Here is a 20,657-nt window from a genome sequence, read left to right as displayed (position 1 = left end):
TCACCCAGCTAGGAATATCCAACTTGTTGGTGCTCCGTGGCCAAGGTGTTTCGCAGTCCTTGTGGATTCTCAGGGGCCTACAGGCCATATAAATCAAGGTGTAGGTCAACATTCCCCTAAAATATTTGAAAATATTTGAAAATTTAAATATTTGAACATTTAAAAAGTCCCACCTTGCCTCCTTTAATAAAAATGTAAACACGCCAAAGTCTAATAAAATCACTTTTCTAAACATAAGGCCAATATATCATTTTTTGTGTGTAAAACACAGGCAGACCACAGAGCTGAATTTGAATGGCATGGAATGTTACGCAGCACGAGAAGGATACCCGAGGATCATCCCCCCCCCCCCCCCCCCCCCTGAACGCCCACGCACGGGAGAGGGGGAGAAAGTGCTTTGTCAATGTGGACAGACGACGCTGGGAGCGGCAGAGATTGAAACAAAGTTTACTATTATATCTCTCGGAATAAGAAAGCAGATTTGTTTGGATTGGAAACATTGTTTCAATACTCCCTTCGTCGTGGACGGGGACACTGAAATACAGTAAGTCACGTCGCTACTTTGTAACCCTAACCCTGTGTGGCACTGATGAACTCGAATGACAACCGTTTCGTCGTTGAGATAGCCGTGACTTGAATATCGTCTTCTATGCAACAAGTAGTGGTCTTGAATGGGGTTTTAACTGAAGATATTCCGTTCCAGTATTTTCACTCTATAGCTACATAGCACGTATAGTAGCAGCCTAGTTAAGCATTTAAAAAATAAATAATTAGCAGGCAACTTTCTTCGTTTTCTATGCGCTATGATGCTCGAGCCAAAATTCACTGTCGTTGTGATTCCCTGGTCTACCGTTTGGTAAGAAACGATCGAAAATGTAATTACGCACATTTTTATTTTAACGTTGTCTACCGAAGATTACAGCTACTATTTGGTTAATTCAAGGTCCAGGAAGCTATAAAACATGTTTTTGTCCTAGTACTAGTGAGAAAAAATAAAATACAAATCACAGTTGAACAATTTTTGCATTAATCCGCAGCCACGGCCTAAATTAATTTGGATGAAATAAATGTATCCTAGTCTACGTGTGCTTTCCAAGAAATGCAGGATTTACCCACACTGTAACTCTTAAGACATACATTCCCGATCATCTTCCTGTTTTTGGCGACTCAATCATCAGATACTACTAGCCTAGAATGCAACATGCATTCTGTCTATTTTTGTAAAAACCGATAAACAGTAATGTAGTTTTGAGTTTGCCCCTTGTCTGGGTGGTGAAGACCGTTATGATATCCTCACCACAACATAATTTCACCTTCTGTGATTTCTAGTCAATATTTGTTGTTTTTGTGCCTCAAAAGTTTCTTCTTAATTTTCTTCATCTTTCAGACTTTCAACCCTTAATGCATTTTAGCACTGACATTTTTGGGGAAGTAGTTAACCATGATGGTAAGACTGACCCTTCGCCTGGTCGCAACATACGCTGTCTGCCTGTCCGTGTGTCTGGTTGCGTCAGTCTGGGGAGATCCCTGCCTCATCATCAGTGAAGTCAACGCAGACAACCCCAAACTGGACACCACTGAGTTCGTTGAGCTCTACCACACCAGCGGCCAGAGGGCCTCACTGGAAGGCTACACCCTGGTGTTCTACAATGGAAACGGAAACATAGCCTACAAAGTATTGGACCTGAAGGGCCACACCACAGACGACCGGGGCTTCTTCCTGGTTGGCTCGGTGGACATGCAGCCAAAACCGGCCATCCCCCTCCCACCCAACACCGTCCAGAATGGCCCGGACGCCATCGCGCTCTACCACACGTCTGCGGCACGCTACGGGGAGAAGATGAACGCCACAGCCGTGGGGCTGGTGGATGCCATCGTGTACATGACGCGGCGGTCCGGGGGCGCAGAGGTCCTGGCTGAGACGTTGACCCCAGGGGAGTCGGCTTTCGTGGAGGACGAGGGGGCCCACGAGGGGGATGAGTCCATCGAAAGGTGCCTGATCTCTGGGGAAAGCTGGGGCTTCCAGGTGGACCTGCCATCACCTGGCCAACGCAACCGCTGCATCCCCCCTGATCCCAGCACTGCCACCACGCGTATCAGCGAGCTGAAGCTGGGAGGGGGGCAGGTGGACGGGTTTGTGGAGCTAAGCGAGTCCCAGGCTGCAGGGCCTCTGGTGCTGCTGGTGCTGGACGGGCGGACGGACATGGTCAGCGAGAGTGTCGACGTGCACACCTCCAGGGAAGGCCTGATCTCCATCACCATCGACAAGAACAACATGAAAGGTCAGTGAACCTGTACCTGGAGGAGCTCCTACTGGTCTTCAGGGCTGAGAAAAGCTTCATATCTCTTCATTGGGAGGTCTTGCAGAGATTTCTATGAGTCAAGGAGCTGGACCTGTGTATTTTGTGTGTGAAATTATATCTACGCAAATTGTTTCACGTCCTGTGTATGAAAAGTGCCGTGTTTGTTGGTGTGGAAGCTATGTTGAGTGATTAAGTTCTACAATGTTATACATCAGGAGATGAGTCGGGGGCAGTGGCGTTGTACAGTGGCAAGGCCTCGGACTTCCCTGTAGGCAGCCCCCTGAGCCAGACGCAGCCCCTAGACGCCTTTGTGTTCGCTGGACCAGGAAACCAACCCAGCGCCAACCTCACAGAGACCCTTATACCAGGCAGACAGCCCTATCAGCTCAGCGCCAGGTAATCCACCCACCCATACTCATCCAGCCACCCATCCATCTATCAATCATCCATCCATTTATCTTTCTTAGGCTGAAGTACTAACCTTGCTGGTCTTTCTCAGGTTTGGGGAAGGAGGCCTCTACCTCAGTCGCTGTGGTGTGGCCAGTTGGACCAGGGACCCTGGTGTATTCTGGGAAGCGCCACAAACCCCCGGACAGCCCAACCAGTGCCCATGGCCAAAGATCTGCCCTCACGCCACTGGTGAGTGTTACATATTTCGCTATCACACTGACACCTTTACATTGGGGATGCTTTCGATTGGTGATACACATTAGTGCTTATAGGCAAATCGATTAGCTTCTAATCAATCATAGCCAATTCAATAAACATTTAGGATAATGAACATGCATTGAATAGAGTATAATTGCTATCTAACAATATGTGTTTACAAACATGTGTATAAGAGCAATTTAATGTAAATAGTTACCAAATTGAGGAGACAATATAATGTATCCAAATAGTAGTGAGTTTTGACCTGTTGCTATTTGGTAAATCTAATTTTTCCGCTCTTCAGTGGTCCCTGGAGGTACAGAAGTGCCCCCTCACCTCCCTCCCTGGGGTCGGGGAGACTTTCTAATCAGCGAGGTAAATGCTGACAACCCGGGCTCAGCCGAGGATGGCGAGTTCATCGAACTGTGGCACCCGTCGGGCCGCCGCGTCTCTCTGCAGGCCGTGTGGCTCCTCCTGTTCAGCGGACACAACAGCAAGCCCTACCGCGAGATCAGCCTCACAGGCCACTTCACCACTGCCCAGGGCTACTTCCTGGTGGGCAGTGATAGGCTGGTCCCAGCCCCCTCGATCCGCCTGCCACCCAACACCATCCAGAACGGACCGGACGCAGTGGCCCTGTACCGCAGCCCCTTCGGCCCGCCCTCTGCCTTTCAGACAGGGATCCCCACCCAGGGGTTGCTAGACGCGGTGGTGTACCGACTGAGGGGCTCGGACAAGGACACCCAGGAGCTGAGCGATGCGTTGACCCCAGGACAGCTCCCCCTGCTGGAGGACTCGGACGTGCAGCCAGGAGACGAGGCCTTGAGCCGCTGTAACGGCCTCCTGCCCGCCGACCAGTCTGCTTTCGTGGTGAGGACCCCTTTCTGTATTACATCAGCAGAGGCTATTTTCCAGAGTGCCTTAGCAATGGTACACTGAACAAAAAGATAAACCCAACATTGTAAAGTGTTGGGCCCATGTTTCATGAGCTGAAAAAGATCCCAGACATTTTCCAAACGCACAAAAAGCGTATTCTATCAAACTGTGTGTGCAAATTTGTTTACATCCCCTGTTAATGAACATTTCTCCTTTGCCAAGATAATCCATCCAGATGACAGGTGTGGCATATAAAGAAGCTGATTAAACAATATGATCATTACTAGGGTTGCACATTTTGGGGAATATTCAGAGGTGGAAACTTTCTGTGGGAGTACATGGGAATTAATGGGAATATATGCAAATTAATATTAATACCATTTAAATGTAGATGTCATATGGAGACAGAAACATAAACCTTTTACCATATTTTTTTTTATGTATTTTTTTTATTTCACCTTTATTTAACCAGGTAGGCTATATAGAGTCTATATACATTGTGTGCAAAAGGCATGAGGAGGTAGGCGAATAATTACAATTTTGCAGATTAACACTGGAGTGATAAATGATCAGATGGTCATGTGCAGGTAGAGATACTGGTCATAAGTAGACCTAATTGCAAATGATTATATCCTTCCAATAGAAATAAAACTATTTAGTTACGAATTGAACTTTAATTAAATGAGTTGACTCTTCACATGGGATGATTTCACTGAACAACAAAAGAAAGGGAATATTGAATGACCCCCTATGATCCATCGCATCTCCCAAAAACATTTTCAACGTAAAATGATAGTCTAGAAACTAAAGCTTTGGTTGTCTTCCTCTCAGGCTTCCATGTCTTCTCCCTGGACCTCCTCAATGTCCACCTCTTGAACATCAGACTCTGAGGTCTCATCTTCACTGTCATTTTCCAACCTTGTTGAGGTTAGCTTGTTGTCTAGCTCAATAAGCCTCAAATTTGCCCAGATGGCAACCAGTTGTTCAACCCTTGTATTGGTCAGCCTGTTGCGTGCTTTGGTGTTCGTGTTCCCAAACAAGGACCAGTTGCGCTCTGAGGCGGCTGATGTTTGTGGGATTTGGAGGATGATAGAGGCAACAGAGGAAAGAGCCTCATGTCCACAAAGTCCATTCCACCAGGTGGCTGATGAGATATGTTGGCACGACTGCCATATTGCATCTCTATTCCAAAGCCCTTACTTGGATGTGTACTTCGCCAGACTGCCAAGAACCTTGCCTTCATCCAGGCCAAGGTGGCGAGACATGGTAGTGATGATACCATAGGCCTTGTTGATCTCTGCACCAGACAGGATGCTCTTGCCAGCATACATATATATTTATTTTCTTACATTACAAGCCGAGTCTGAACATCAGACAGGATGGCATTGTCTCCCTCAATCCGTGCAATGGCTACTGCTATAGGTTTCAGGAGTTTCAGGCTGCTTACCACTCTCTCCCAAAATGCATCATCCGGGAGGATCCTCTTGATTGGGCTGGCCGTATCGGCAGACTGTGATATGGCCATTTCTTGGCGAGATTCCTTCCCCTCCAGGAGACAGTCAAACATGATGAAAACACCACCCCAACGGGTGTTGCTGGGCAGCTTCAATGTGGTGCTCTTATTCTTTGCTTGGTGAGGTAGATTGCAGCTATAACTTGATGACCCTTCACATACCTAACAATTTCCTTGGCTCTCTAGTAGGGTGTATCCATTGTTTTCAGTGCTATGATGTTCTTGAGCAGATTCAATGCATGAGCAGCACAGCTAATGGGTGTGATGTGAGGGAAGGACTCCTCCACTTTAGACCAAGCAGCCTTCATGTTCGCAGCATTGTCTGTCACCAGTGCAAATACCTTCTGTTGTCCAAGGTAATTTTTGACTGTATTCAGCTCATCTTCAGTGTAGAGACCGGTGTGTCTGTTGTCCCTTGTGTCTGTGCTCTTGTAGAATACTGATTGAGGGGTGGAGATGATGTCGTTAATTATTCGTTGCCTACGAACATTCGACCACCCATCAGTCTACTTTCTCTATGATTTTCTTGACTTTCACTTGAACTCTGCATCCAGCAAATGAGTAGATAAAGCAGGTCTGGTTGGAGGAGTGTATGCTGGGCGAAGAACATTCAGAAATCTCTTCCAATTAGAGGCCGACCGATTATGATTTTTCAACGCCGATACCGATTATTGGAGGACCAAAATAAACAACCCGATACCGATTTATCGGCCGATATAAAATAAAGAAATGTATTTGTAATAATGACAATTACAACAATACTGAATGAACACCTATTTTAACTTAATATAATACATCAATAAAATAAATTTAGCCTCAAATAAATAATGAAACATGTTCAATTTGGTTTAAATAATGCAAAAACAAAGTGTTGGAGAAGAAAGTAAAAGTGCAATATGTGTCATGTAAAAAAGCTAATGTTTAAGTTCCTTGCTCAGAACATGAGAACATATGAAAGCTGGTGGTTCCTTTTAACATGAGTCTTCAATATTCCCAGGTAAGAAGTTTTAGGTTATAGTTATTATAAGAATTATAGGATTATTTCTCTCTAGACCATTTGTATTTCATATACCTTTGACTATTGGATGTTCTTATAGGCACTTTAGTATTGCCAGTGTAACAGTATAGCTTCCATCCCTCTCCTCGCCCCTACCTGGGCTCGAACCAGGAACACATCGACAACAGCCACCCTCGAAGCATCGTTACCCATTGCTCCACAAAATCCGCGGCCCTTGCAGAGCAAGGCGAACAACTACTCCAAGTCTCAGGGCGAGTGACGTTTGAAACGCTATTAGCGCTCACCTCGCTAATTAGCTAGCCATTTCACATCGGTTACACCAGCCTAATATCGGAAGTTGATAGGCTTGACGTCATAAACAGCTCATTGCTTGAAGCATTGCGAAGAGCTGCTGGCAAAACGCAGAAAAGTGCTGTTTGAATGAATGCTTACGAGCCTGCTGCTGCCTACCATCGCTCAGTCAGACTGCTCTATCAAATATCAAATCATGGACTTAATTATAACATAATAACACACAGAAATATGAGCCTTTGGTCATCAATATGGTCGAACCCGGAAACTATCATTTCGAAAACAAAACGTTTATTATTTCAGTGAAATACGGAACCGTTCCATATTTTATCTAACGTGTGGCAAATATTGCTGTTACATTGTACAACCTTCAATGTTATGTCATAATTACGTAAAATTCTGGCAAATTAGTTCGCAACGAGCCAGGCGGCCCAAACTGTTGCATATACCCTGACTCTGCGTGCAATAAACACAAGAGAAGTGACACAATTTTACCTGGTTAATATTGCCTGCTAACCTGGATTTCTTTTAGCTAAATATGCAGGTTTAAAAATATATACTTCTGTGTATTGATTTTAAGAAAGACATTGATGTTTATGGTTAGGTACATTCGTGCAACGATTGTGCTTTTTTCACAAATGCGCTTTTGTTAAATCATCCCCCGTTTTGCGAAGTTGGCTGTCTTTGTTAGGAAGAAATAGTCTTCACACAGTTCGCAACGAGCCAGGCGGCCCAAACTGCTGCATATACCCTGACTCTGTTGCGAGAAGTGACACAATTTACCTAGTTAAAAGAAATTCATGTTAGCAGGCAATATTAACTAAATATGCAGGTTTAAAAAAGATATACTTGTGTATTGATTTTAATGTGTTTATGTTTATGGTTAGGTACACGGAGTAACGACAGTCTTTTTTCGCGAATGCGCACCGCATCGATTATATGCAACGCAGGACAGGCTAGATAAACTAGTAATATCATCAACCATGTGTAGTTAACTAGTGATTATGATTGATTGTTTTTTATAAGATAAGTTTAATGCTAGCTAGCAACTTACCTTTGCTTCTTACTACATTCACGTAACCGGCAGGCTCCTTGTGGAGTGCAATGTAAGACAGGTGGTTAGAGTGTTGGACTAGTTAACCGGAAGGTTGCAAGATTGAATCCCCGAGCTGACAAGGTAAAAATCTGTCGTTCTGTCCCTGAACAAGGCAGTTAACCCACCGTTCCTAGGCCGTCATTGAAAATAAGAATGTGTTCTTAACTGACTTGCCTAGTTTAAAAAAAATCTAAAATTAAATTGGCCAAATCGGTGTCCAAAAATACACATTTCCAATTGTTATGAAACCTTGAAATCGGCCCTAATTAATTGGCCATTCCGATTAATTGGTCGACCTCTACTTCCAATACACATTGCCTGTGAGCATCAGTGGTGAACCAGTTGAATACACAGCTCGAGCAAGACATTCATCAGCATTTCTCTGACTACGTTTCTCCAGTGAGTCAAAAAACTTTGATTCAGGAGGACCATGAGCTTTTGCTATTGGTAAAGTGTCTGATTCATAATTTTCACCTCGAATAGAGGTAGAAGGACTTTTGTCAGAGGTTGCTTGTTGTGAGCGCTGAGGGAACTTTATGCACTTGGCCAGATGATTCTGCATCTTTGTTGCATTCTTCACATATGATTTGGCACAGTATTTGCAAATGTAAACAGCTTTTCCTTCTACATTAGCTGCAGGTAAATGTCTCCACACATCAGGTAGTGCCCGTGGCATTTTCCTGTAAAGATTAGAAAAAAATTGTACTTTAAATTTTTTTTTTTTTAAACAAATACAATGTACATATAAATAGTTAAACAGTTAGATTAAACAACTCCTTTGAAACATGTATGGAAACAGGTGAATGAACACTCCTTAGTTAGCAGGCTTAAGCAAGCTAAAACCCACATGGTAGCAAAAACTAACTAGCAGAAATGGTTAACAAGTTAGAAATGATTTAAACACACAATGCTGTAGGCTACTATTTACTAGTTAACAAAAAAATAATGTATGTCGTATAAAATATATTCACCCCACCCAGTATTATAATCCAAATTTACCAGAAAGCATGTAGTCCTTAGCTCAGACAGTGTAGTAGTGTGGGCTCAATAATATCTCATAAGTGTGCAAGATCTTGAGAATCAGCTGTACATGTGATGGAAGAGTGCACTGTGCATGCAGAGGGTTGCAATTCCATTGAATTGGGGATAGTTTAACCAAAATATGCCACAAGACCTAGAATTGCCTTGTGTGTATCCCACAAAAAAGGGTCACTGTTATAAGCTAACTTTTTTGTTGAATTTATGCTAAATTCCCGGGCTTATCTTCCCATGGAAAACTCCGGGAAATTTATTGAAATTTACCAGAAAGTTTCCGACCCTTTGCCATCCTAATCATTACACAGGTGCACATTGTGCTGGGGACAATAAAAGTCCTCTCTAAATTGTGCAGTTTTGTCTCACGACACAATGCCACAGATGTCTCAACTTTTGAGGGAGAGTGCAATTCGCATGCTGACTGCAGTAATGTCCACCAAAGCTGTTGTCAGAGAATAGAATTGGTAAATTTCTCTACCATATGTCGTTTCGGAGAACTTGGCTGTACTTCCAACCGCAGGCCACGTACGTGTATGGCGTAGTAGGGGCGAGTGGTTTGCTGATGTCAACGTTGTGAACAGAGTGCCCCATGGTGGCAGTGGGGTTATGGTATGGGCAGGCATAAGCTATGGACAACCAAGACATTTGCATTTTATCGATGGCAATTTGAATGCAGAGAGATACCGTGACGAGATCCTGAGGCCCATTGTCGTGCCATTCATCTGACGCCATTACCTCATGTTTCAGCATGATAATGTGCTTCTACACCTGCATTGCTTGCTGTTTGGGGTTTTAGGCTGGGTTTCTGTACAGCACTTTGAGATATCAGCTGATGTACGAAGGGCTAAATAAATACATTTCTGCACAAATCTCTGCACAATTCATGGAAGCTTAAAATGTCCCTGTTCTTCCATGGCCTGCATATTCACCAGACATATCACCCATTGAGTATGTTTGGGATTCTCTGGATCGACGTGTACGACCGTGTGTTCCAGTTTCCGCTAATATCCATCAACTTCGCACAGCCATTTGAAGAGTGGGACAACATTCCACAGACCACAATAAACATGCAAAGGAGATGTGTTGCGCTGCGTGAGGCAAACTGTGGTCACACCAGATAGGGGTGTGGCTCACCATCTTTTTTTTTTTTTAAGGTACCAACCTATGCATATCTGTATTCCCAGTTGTGAAATCAATAGGTTAGGGCCTAAAGAATGAATTTCAATTGTCTGATTTCCTTATATGAACCTTAACTCAGTAAAATATATGAAGCTGTTGCATTTTATATTTTTGTTCAGTATAATTACATAAATAAGGATGCTAAAACAACCATAATATGCCATGCCCTTTGCCCTCAATGATACTTGCAGTCTTTTCACTATAAAAATCCATCTCTCTTCCAATTTTTTTAACTTATTGGAATGGAACCACTCTAAATCAAATGTATTGTTCATATACACATGGTTAGCAGATGTTATTACGAGTGCAGCGAAATGCTTGTGTCGAGTACTCAGACAAAACAAGTATTGTAACGGATATGGAGAATTTCACAAATACGAATATGACACGGGTATTTTTGTAATTATCCGTGATTGGGGGAAAAAAAATTCACTCGCGATTCTCTCTCCCTCAAACAGTGTGAAGTGCTGTGTGCTCCAAACACCTATTGGCTAGTTCTTCTGTCTGTAAAGAAACGGGGCGGTTGGATTAGAACAAGCCACTCTCATTTTCCCCCGAACAGACACTCACACAGTCAGTCGTCTTAGGACACAAGTCTCCCCTTCTCCAAACACTGTATATAAATCAGAATCCGTAGCTAGTCGTTGTTGTTCAATCTAGGTTATTTCCTGTTGACTTTGCTCAGGCTATATGGTTGTTTTAGTCTGTCTACTTGGGGTTGTTTAGTAGGTCTACTTTGTCTGTCCGTTGCTGACGTCGTCTCTCGTGATCCAAGCCACTGCATGCATGCTTGCTTGCTATTATTATTTCTTCTCACCCAGGCATGTTTACCGAGCGTCAGATCATTAGAAAGTAAAATGAAAAATGTAGGTTGTTTTTATTTTAATTGATCAAATGTTGTGGCATAAGAAGTGAAAACAATATATGGGTGAAAAAGTGAAACAATATATGGGGCAAGCAAATTAGCCTAGCTTCATCTCTAAATCCTGGAATAAATGCAGGCAGTAGAAGCCAGCCATGCATTAGGCTATTTATTAGCCGCCTGTTGATAATTGGACTGAGTAAGTAAATCATGTGCATTTTCATAACGATGTGCTCTGAGATGCACTCTGAGTGATAGTGCAGTAATGTGCACTTGTGGTATCGGCTTTACCTGCATTTAAACCACACTTCTGGGTTTTCCGATCACGAGTAAATCTGATTACGAGTGTGATTTTAAAAATGGATACGATCACGAATACAAGTATGACATCGGCGGCACAACCCTGCTCTAACCAGTTGTATTTTGCTCATTGTTTGGCCATTGCTTAACTAGAAAGGAAACATTTACTTATCTGGCATCTTCCCGTGTACTAGAAAGAAGATATTTTGGACGTGGCCCCAGTCTGTCTATTAGATAGCCAGGGCACCTGTTCAATTGGCAAGCTATTGTACCATTGAACACCTATCAATTATATTGTTCTTCAGGTGGCCCCACCCACACCTCTGAGGGAGAACTCTTGTCCCCGCCCACCCCCTCCCCCTGAGGGTGTGGTCATCAGTGAGGTGGGCGGTGCTCGCTGGACCAACCACAGCCGGCAGAGGGGGTTTGTGGAGCTGCTAGGACCGCCCCTGACCTCCCTACAGGGCCTGGTCCTGACAGTGTTTGAAGAGAATCGAACCGGTACGACCATGGCCCTACCCCTGACCAGTTTCACCGACCACAACGGCTTCTACCTCATCGGGAACGTCACCGGAGCAGGTGAGAGCAGGGTGATGTTCACTAGGCATGAATCAAAAAGAAATGGTGTGAAACGGGGAGGGACTATTTGCACAACATTTTGAAACGTTTTGTTGCCCTAATAAACAGTAACCTGGAAAGAAATAAACGGAAAAAATAGAACAACAAAAATGTATATTTCTCTCACACGTTCCCTCCCTCACCTGGTCTATAATCTCTACGCTATCTCTCTCACAGACCAGGTGTTTCCCGAGGGGGCCACAATTCCGGCCAATGGAGCCGTAGTGCTGTGTTCTGACACAGTCACTGTGTGTAGAGCTGGTACCACCCTAACCAACAGCACTCTCCGAGACACCCTAGTGTTCAGTAATGACCTGAGACTTCTCATTAAACTCTCAGCCACCAGAGGGCAGCAGGTGATGCCTGTACTCAGGTAGGAATGAAATCCACTTGTTTTTACTACTGAGAATAAAACTCTTCATCAAGGTATATAGGTCAAGTGAAGCTAGACAGTCTTTTCTTCGGGCCCGGTTCAGTCCGATCCGCTTTAGCTGACATCCGCATAGCTGATGTTTTTACAGTGTCAGAGGTGGAAATGCGTTAGAAAGCTGTCAAATCCACAAGCGGCTGCCGCAATTATATCTAAACCGGACATTGCCATTGACTGCACCGAGTCGGATTAAGAGAAATGGCATGCAGCCTTGTTTACAAGTTCGAACAATGGAATTGGCTGATAGAACAATTAGGCTGATAGAAATTCTCATTATTTTTTGTTGTTGAATGATTTTCAATTTGAGCACATTATTTCTATTGGGGCCAAGACGATACCAATATTCTTTCCATGGCAAAAATGAAAACACAAAGCAGACCATACTCTTTGGTCCTTTATAAACCTGCTGTATGTAAAATATTGTGGGCTATAGCTTGGAAAATAAATGAAAGGTGACTCTGGATGACAACATAATGATGTTTGTTTCCAATATTAGGGCTGGTTTCCAGTGATACTGGTATCGTCCCGGCCCTATTTCTATATAGGCTACGCTTTCTCGTTTTGAACTTCTAACGCGAGTGGGACAGGTATGGCTTCGTGGCAATGATCACAAGAACAGCTGCTCACCGATTTGACAGCTCAAACGCAGCTCCTCCGACATCTTCGAACATCAGCTATGTGGATGTCTACTATCGCCAGTTAACATCAATCTGATTGAATCTAGGCCTTAGTGTCAATAAATATACCTTGCATGTGTGTGCACGCGCATCTCTGTGTACGCTACAGGTCAGTGGAGGAAGGTCCTGTGTCTCTCAGCCGTTGCTCCTGCTGTGAGGCGAGAAGCCCTTCCTCCTGGACCAGCTCCTCCCCCACCCCACGCTTGACCAACATCTGCCCCAGCCCCGCCTTCTCCAGCGACATCGACCTATGCTTGGCACCCCTCTCCGGTGATTGGCAGGAGCACCCAGGAAGTAAGCCATGTCATCCATAGGTCTTGGGAAATTGGGCTTTTTATGAGTATTTTAAGAAAAGGGAAGTGTAAATGGAAATTGACGCTAGTAGCACACATTTCCGGAATGATTAGAGGAATAATTCTGCTGCATGACTAGACAGTTTGTCTGATATAGCGTATTCGAGGTGTTGCATTTTTAAGTGCGTAACACATAGTATAATGTTCAATCAAGTGGTCTCAAATCATTAGTATCTCTAATGGCTTATGTACCGTCCTTAACCATACTAAAGCTCACTCTTTTCTTCTTTTTCTCTATCTGTTGCTCTCTTTCTGTCAGACTGCAGTGGGCTGGTGCAGAGTCACAGTGAGATGGATGTGGCTGGCTACCTGGAAGAAAGATGTCACTGTGGCATCTCTGCCCTCTACCTGCAGGGTGAGACACAACACTCTTGCATTACAGAGACAACACACACACAGGGTTGCAAACAAGGGCACACCAGTGGAGGCTGGTGACTTGAACATGGCAGACCCACGGTATAGGTGCAGAACGCACAGAGAGGACAAAGTGTGTTTTTAAAAAAAACGTTGTTTTATTTGAACCTAAAACATTTAATAGACATATTATGGGGAATGAGAGGGCTACTTAGTGTGGGGATAGGATCACAGCAGTGATTGAATGAGGCATGAGTTGAGGTGTTCAGCAGCTTCTGTGGAGGACAGGCTCATCATGGATGGATGGTGTTGGAAAAGAGTTCCAACACTTCCACTGAGGGCAGGACAGGATTTGACTGGGAAGACTCTACATACATTAATGAGAGAAAATGGACAGGGCTACTCGGTGCTTGGAGAGGAAGCATTCATTGCGCCACTGGATTAGACGACAAATGAGACATGGCTTCAGTTCATATCAGGAAGGAATTGACACTGGCAACAGGAGGGGACTTTTTAGGGGGTGGATCACCTTTAATATTGCAGGCAGATTGTAGCTTCTAATGTAATTGTCTGCATCATTTCCAATCCCCTAATATACAGTAACTTGCGAAAGTATTCGGCCCCCTTGAACTTTGCGACCTTTTGCCACATTTCAGGCTTCAAACATAAAGATATAAAACTGTATTTTTTTGTGAAGAATCAACAACAAGTGGGACACAATCATGAAGTGGAACGACATTTATTGGATATTTCAAACTTTTTTAACAAATCAAAAACTGAAAAATTGGGCGTGCAAAATTATTCAGCCCCTTTACTTTCAGTGCAGCAAACTCTCTCCAGAAGTTCAGTGAGGATCTCTGAATGATCCAATGTTGACCTAAATGACTAATGATGAAAAATACAATCCACCTGTGTGTAATCAAGTCTCCGTATAAATGCACCTGCACTGTGATAGTCTCAGAGGTCCGTTAAAAGCGCAGAAAGCATCATGAAGAACAAGGAACACACCAGGCAGGTCCGAGATACTGTTGTGAAGAAGTTTAAAGCCGGATTTGGATACAAAAAGATTTCCCAAGCTTTAAACATCCCAAGGAGCACTGTGCAAGCGATAATATTGAAATGGAAGGAGTATCAGACCACTGCAAATCTACCAAGACCTGGCCGTCCCTCTAAACTTTCAGCTCATACAAGGAGAAGACTGATCAGAGATGCAGCCAAGAGGCCCATGATCACTCTGGATGAACTGCAGAGATCTACGGCTGAGGTGGGAGACTCTGTCCATAGGACAACAATCAGTCGTATATTGCACAAATCTGGCCTTTATGGAAGAGTGGCAAGAAGAAAGCCATTTCTTAAAGATATCCATAAAAAGTGTCATTTAAAGTTTGCCACAAGCCACCTGGGAGACACACCAAACACGAAGGTGCTCTGGTCAGATGAAACCAAAATTGAACTTTTTGGCAACAATGCAAAACGTTATGTTTGGCGTAAAAGCAACACAGCTCATCACCCTGAACACTGTCAAACATGGTGGTGGCAGCATCATGGTTTGGGCCTGCTTTTCTTCAGCAGGGACAGGGAAGATGGTTAAAATTGATGGGAAGATGGATGGAGCCAAATACAGGACCATTCTGGAAGAAAACCTGATGGAGTCTGCAAAAGACCTGAGACTGGGACGGAGATTTGTCTTCCAACAAGACAATGATCCAAAACATAAAGCAAAATCTACAATGGAATGGTTCAAAAATAAACATATCCAGGTGTTAGAATGGCCAAGTCAAAGTCCAGACCTGAATCCAATCGAGAATCTGTGGAAAGAACTGAAAACTGCTGTTCACAAATGCTCTCCATCCAACCTCACTGAGCTCGAACTGTTTTGCAAGGAGGAATGGGAAAAAATGTCAGTCTCTCGATGTGCAAAACTGATAGACATACCCCAAGCGACTTACAGCTGTAATCGCAGCAAAAGGTGGCGCTACAAAGTATTAACTTAAGGGGGCTGAATAATTTTGCACGCCCAATTTTTCAGTTTTTGATTTGTTAAAAAAGTTTGAAATATCCAATAAATGTCGTTCCACTTCATGATTGTGTCCCACTTGTTGTTGATTCTTCACAAAAAAATACAGTTTTATATCTTTATGTTTGAAGCCTGAAATGTGGCAAAAGGTCGCAAAGTTCAAGGGGGTCGAATACTTTCGCAAGGCACTGTGTATATATATATACATACATACATACATACATACATACATACATACATACAGTGGGGCAAAAAAGTATTTAGTCAGCCACCAATTGTGCAAGTTCTCCAACTTAAAAAGATAAGAGGCCTGTAATTTTCATCATAGGTACACTTCAACTATGACAGACAAAATGAGAAAAAAAATCACATTGTAGGATTTTTAATGAATTTATTTGCAAATTATGGTTGAAAATAAGTATTTGGTCATCTCCTAGAGATGAACATACTTTGGTGCGAAAAGTGCAAATCAATCCCAGAACAACAGCAAAGGACCTTGTGAAGATGCTGGAGGACACAAGTAACAAATAGTCTATATCCACAGTAAAACGAGTCCTATATTGATGTAACCTGAAAGTCCGCTCAGCAAGGAAGAAGCCACTGCTCCAAAACCGCCATAAAAAAGCCTGACTACGGTTTGCAACTGCACATGGGGACAGAGATGGTGCTTTTTGGAGAAATGCCCTCTGGTCTGATGAAACAAAAACTGAACTGTTTGGCCATAATAACCATCGTCATATTTGGAGTAAAAAGGGGGAGGCTTGCAAGCCGAAGAACACCATCCCAACCGTGAAACATGGGGGTGGCAGCATCGTGTTGTGGGGGTGCTTTGCTGCAGGAGGGACTGGTGCACTTCACAAAATAGATGGCATCATGAGGATGGAAAATTATGTGGATATATTGAAGCAACATCTCAAGACATTAATCAGGAAGATGAAGCTTGGTCGCAAATGGGTCTTCCAAATGGACAATGACCCCAATCATACTTCCAAAGTTGTGGCAAAATTGGCTTAAGGACAACAAAGTCAAGGTATTGAAGTGGCCATCACAAAGCCCTGACCTCAATCCCATAGAACATTTGTGGGCAGAACTGAAAAAGTGTGTGCGAGCAAGGAGGCCTACAAAACCTGATTCAGTTACACCAGCTCGGTCAGGAGGAATGGGCCAAAATTCACCCAACTTATTGTGGGAAGCTTGTGGAAGGCTACCTGAAACATTTGACCCAAGTAAAACAATTTTAAAGGCAATCCTATCAAATACTAATTGAGTGTATGCAAACCACTGACACACTGGGAATGTGATGGAAGAAATAAAAGCTGAGAGAAATATTTCTCTCTACTATTATTCTGACAATTTCACATTCTTAAAATAAAGTGGTGATCCTAACTGACCTAACACAGGGATTTTGTTACTAGGATTAAATGTCAGGAATTGTGAAAAACTGAGTTTAAATGTATTTGGCTAAGGTGTATGTCAACTTCCGACTTAGACTGTATTTTCCTTTCCATCTTGTCTATTTTTGTTGACTTTCTATTCAAATGTAATGTTGTGAGAGATTGTATTTCTTTCGGGATATCTATACCGAGTTTGTCCACATACCCATCTGACCATTTTATTGGTAATCTACACGGTAATGTAAAAGTAATTTTTTTTGTGATCCAATACTTAATATAGTACACTTATCATAATTTGGTTTTAATCCAGAGATGTTAGAAAAAGTATCTAGATCATATATGAAGCTGTGGAGGGATTCTATTTGTAGATTTAAAAGAAAACAACATTAATCGTCAGTTTACAATGACACCTGTGTTTTTAAGCGCTGGATTTCTAATCCCTTCATTTTATTGTTGGCTCTGATTTTAACAGCAAACATTTCATTTCGATGGCAATGATGAATAGATATGCCAATGGTGGACAACCTTGTTTTATTCCTCTTGACAGTTTAAATCTTTCTGAAGTGTGGCCATTATTTACTATTTTACACCTAGGGTTACAATATATAACTTTAACCCATTTTATAAGAGATTCTCCAAAATTGAAGTATTGCAGGCATTTGTATATAAACTCCAGTCGTACTTTATCAAAGGCCTTTTCAAATTCAGCTATGAATACCAGGCCTGGTTTCCCAGATATTTCCTAGTGTTCTATTGTATCCAGTACTTGTCTTATATTATCTCCAATGTATCGTCCATGTAAAAACCAGTCTGATTAATAAGGATAATGTAAAAAAATATATATACATAAAAAAAAGATTTACTGAGAAGGATGGTCCTCCCCTTCCTCCTCTCATGAGCGTCCACTGGGGCACACTCATAATACATTTCCTAATTGATATACCCTCACATAACATTGTGCAATAGGATGTGGGATTTGGTTTGATGTTTTCTATAATAGTAGAGTAATTTTTGTGTGTGTGTGTGTGTGTGTGTCAGTGGCCAACTTCTCCTGTGCTGCCGGGTGGCTGCGTGTGCAGGGAAACATCCAGGCCCTGTCGGACCACCAGAGGGCCCTCATCCTCCAGACCTCCCCCACCCAGGGGGACACCTGTAACGGCCCGGCTACTGACCGACGCATGAGCACTGGTGAGCCCCCGCTTGAACAACATTCACTAAACTCTGTTGTGTTAACGAGGCACAAAGCGGAAGAAAACTATCCGAAATGGGGAGGTTCTCTTTCAATTATTTTATTTTATATTTTGCATGTGGGGATTCGTTAGGTTCTTTCGAAAGTAGGTGATCCTATCAAAAGTGTCTGTTGGAGAGTAGAGTGGCAAATGAGGTGAGCCACTCCTTCCCATCCTCTGGTTATTCTTGCTTCTCTTCCTTTCTATGTCAGCCCCCCTTACTATGTCAGCCCCCCTTACTATGTCAGCCCCCCTTACTATGTCAGCCCCCCTTACTATGTCAGCCCCCCTGACATAGCTCACAATTGTAGCTTTTCTGAAATCTCTGCCGAGCGAGGAGGAATGGAGCCGACCTGATCCTTGCCTCCCACTTTTACATTGCAACCCCATTGGACATCATTCCACCTGCCAATCAACATGGTGTATCTCTGACTGTAGGCTACATCCCTTGTTGCATTGTGTGATTTTACCATTTTGACAAAATGTGTCTACTAAAATGAAAGGGAAAGACGAGTGAGTGTTAGACTTGGGTGGTATACCAGGTGTTTGTCAATACCATTTGAAACTTTCTTTTGAAGTGTTTTAATACACTTTGTATAATTGTAGCTACTTTTTAAGTAAATTACCGGCAGTCAACTTGTGCAATACGTTAGGTGATGAAGAAGATAGCGTTCTTCATTTCACCTGAATGGCGTTGTGTGAGCGAGCGGTTTGCTGATGTCAACATTGTGAACAGAGTGCCCCATGTGGGGTTATGGTATGGGCAGGCATAAGCTATGGACAATGAACACATTTGCATTTTATCAATGTCAATTTGAATGCACATAGATACCATGACGAGATCCTGAGGCCAACTATTGTGCCATTCATCTGCTGCCATCACCTCATGTTTCAGCATAATAATGCACAGCCCCATGTTCCAAGGATCTGTACATATTTCCTGGAAGCCGAATGTGTCCCAGTTCTTACATGGCCTGCATACTTACCAGACATGTCACCCATTGAGCATGTTTAGTATGCTCTGGGTTGACGTGTACGACCGCGTGTTCCAGTTACTGACAATATCCAGCAACTTCGCACAGCCATTGAAGAGGAGTGGGACAACATTCCACAGGCCACAATCAACAGCTTGATCAATTCTATGCAAAAGAGATGTGTCATGCTACATGAGGCAAATGGTCACACCAGATACTGACTGTTTTTCCGATCCACGCCACTACCTTTTTTTTAAGGTATTTGTCACCAACAGATGCATATCTGTATTCCCAGTCACGTGAAATCCATAGACTAGTCTCCCAGTCCCTGCCGCTGAAAAACATCCCCACAGCATGATGCTTCCACCAACATGCTTCACCGTAGGGATGGTGCCAGGTTTCCTCCAGACGTGATGCTTGTCATTCAGGACAAAGAGTTCAATCTTCGTTTCATTTTAGTCTCACAAGTGGTGCAGCAGTCTAAGGCACTGCATCTCGGTGTTAGAGGCGTCACTACAGACCCTCGTTCGATTCCAGGCTGTATCACAACTGGCTGCAATTGGTAGTTCCATAGGGCGGCGCACAATTGTCCCAGCGTCGTCCAAGTTATGGTTTGGCCGTCATTGTTAACCTTTCTGATCTCCCCATCCCGGATCCGGGTTCGTGAATACAGACTCAAGCTCATTACCATAACGCAACGTTAACTATTCATGAAAATCGCAAATGAAATGAAATAAATATGCTAGCTCTCAAGCTTAGCCTTTTGTTAACAACACTGTCATCTCAGATTTTCAAAATATGCTTCTCAACCATTGCAAAACAAGCATTTGTGTAACAGTATTGATGGCTAACGTAGCATTTAGCATTAGCATTCAGCTGGCAACATTTACACAAAAAAACAGAAAAGCATTCAAAAAAATAATTTACCTTTGAAGAACTTCAGATGTTTTCAATGAGGAGACTCTCAGATAGCAAATGTTCAGTTTTTCCTGAAAGATTATTTGTTTAGGACAAATCGCTCCGTTTTCTGCATCACGTTTAGCTATGAAAAAACCCCTGTATCCAGGATTGTGTAAATCTATCAGCAAGCTCATTAGCATAACACAACGTTAACTATTTATGAAAATCGCAAATGAAATGAAATAAATATGCCATCTCTCAAGCTTAGCCTTTTGTAAACAACACTGTCATCTCAGATTTTCAAAATATGCTTCTCAACCATAGGAAAACAATCATTTGTGTAAAAGTAGCTAGCTAGAGTTAGCATTTCGCGTTAGCATTTAGCGTTAGCATTAGCGTTAGCATCCAGCACGCAACATTAACAAAAACATAAAAGCCTTCAAATAAAATCATTTACCTTTGAAGAACTTCTGATGTTTTCAATGAGGATACTCTCAGTTAGATAGCAGATGCTCAGTTTTTCCAAAAAGATTCCTTGTGTATTAGAAATAGCTCCGTTTTATACATCACATTTGGCTACCAAAAAAAAT

The 20,657-nt window shown here is 42.9% G+C and overlaps 1 protein-coding gene across 1 annotated transcript in view; it reads left to right on the top strand.

Annotated features, from left to right (window-relative positions):
• The first annotated feature begins 273 nt into the window (after nt 1–273).
• The window catches only part of si:ch211-183d21.1 (uncharacterized), a 35,728-nt gene continuing 15,344 nt past the window's right edge, over nt 274–20,657 (top strand). Inside the window, exons 1-10 of the mRNA XM_021565182.3 lie at nt 274–544; nt 1,388–2,282; nt 2,519–2,699; nt 2,803–2,942; nt 3,256–3,821; nt 11,427–11,700; nt 11,917–12,112; nt 12,956–13,140; nt 13,459–13,554; nt 18,003–18,152. Coding sequence (XP_021420857.2) covers nt 1,442–2,282; nt 2,519–2,699; nt 2,803–2,942; nt 3,256–3,821; nt 11,427–11,700; nt 11,917–12,112; nt 12,956–13,140; nt 13,459–13,554; nt 18,003–18,152 — 2,629 coding nt within the window. The 5' untranslated portion in view covers nt 274–544; nt 1,388–1,441. The remainder of the gene's footprint in view (nt 545–1,387; nt 2,283–2,518; nt 2,700–2,802; nt 2,943–3,255; nt 3,822–11,426; nt 11,701–11,916; nt 12,113–12,955; nt 13,141–13,458; nt 13,555–18,002; nt 18,153–20,657) is intronic.

Source organism: Oncorhynchus mykiss, chromosome 16 (assembly GCF_057628025.1).
Source record: "Oncorhynchus mykiss isolate SJ-2025 chromosome 16, ASM5762802v1, whole genome shotgun sequence".
In the NCBI taxonomy this organism is placed as follows: Eukaryota; Metazoa; Chordata; class Actinopteri; order Salmoniformes; family Salmonidae; genus Oncorhynchus; species Oncorhynchus mykiss.
This window is presented reverse-complemented; position numbering and strand designations above follow the sequence as displayed.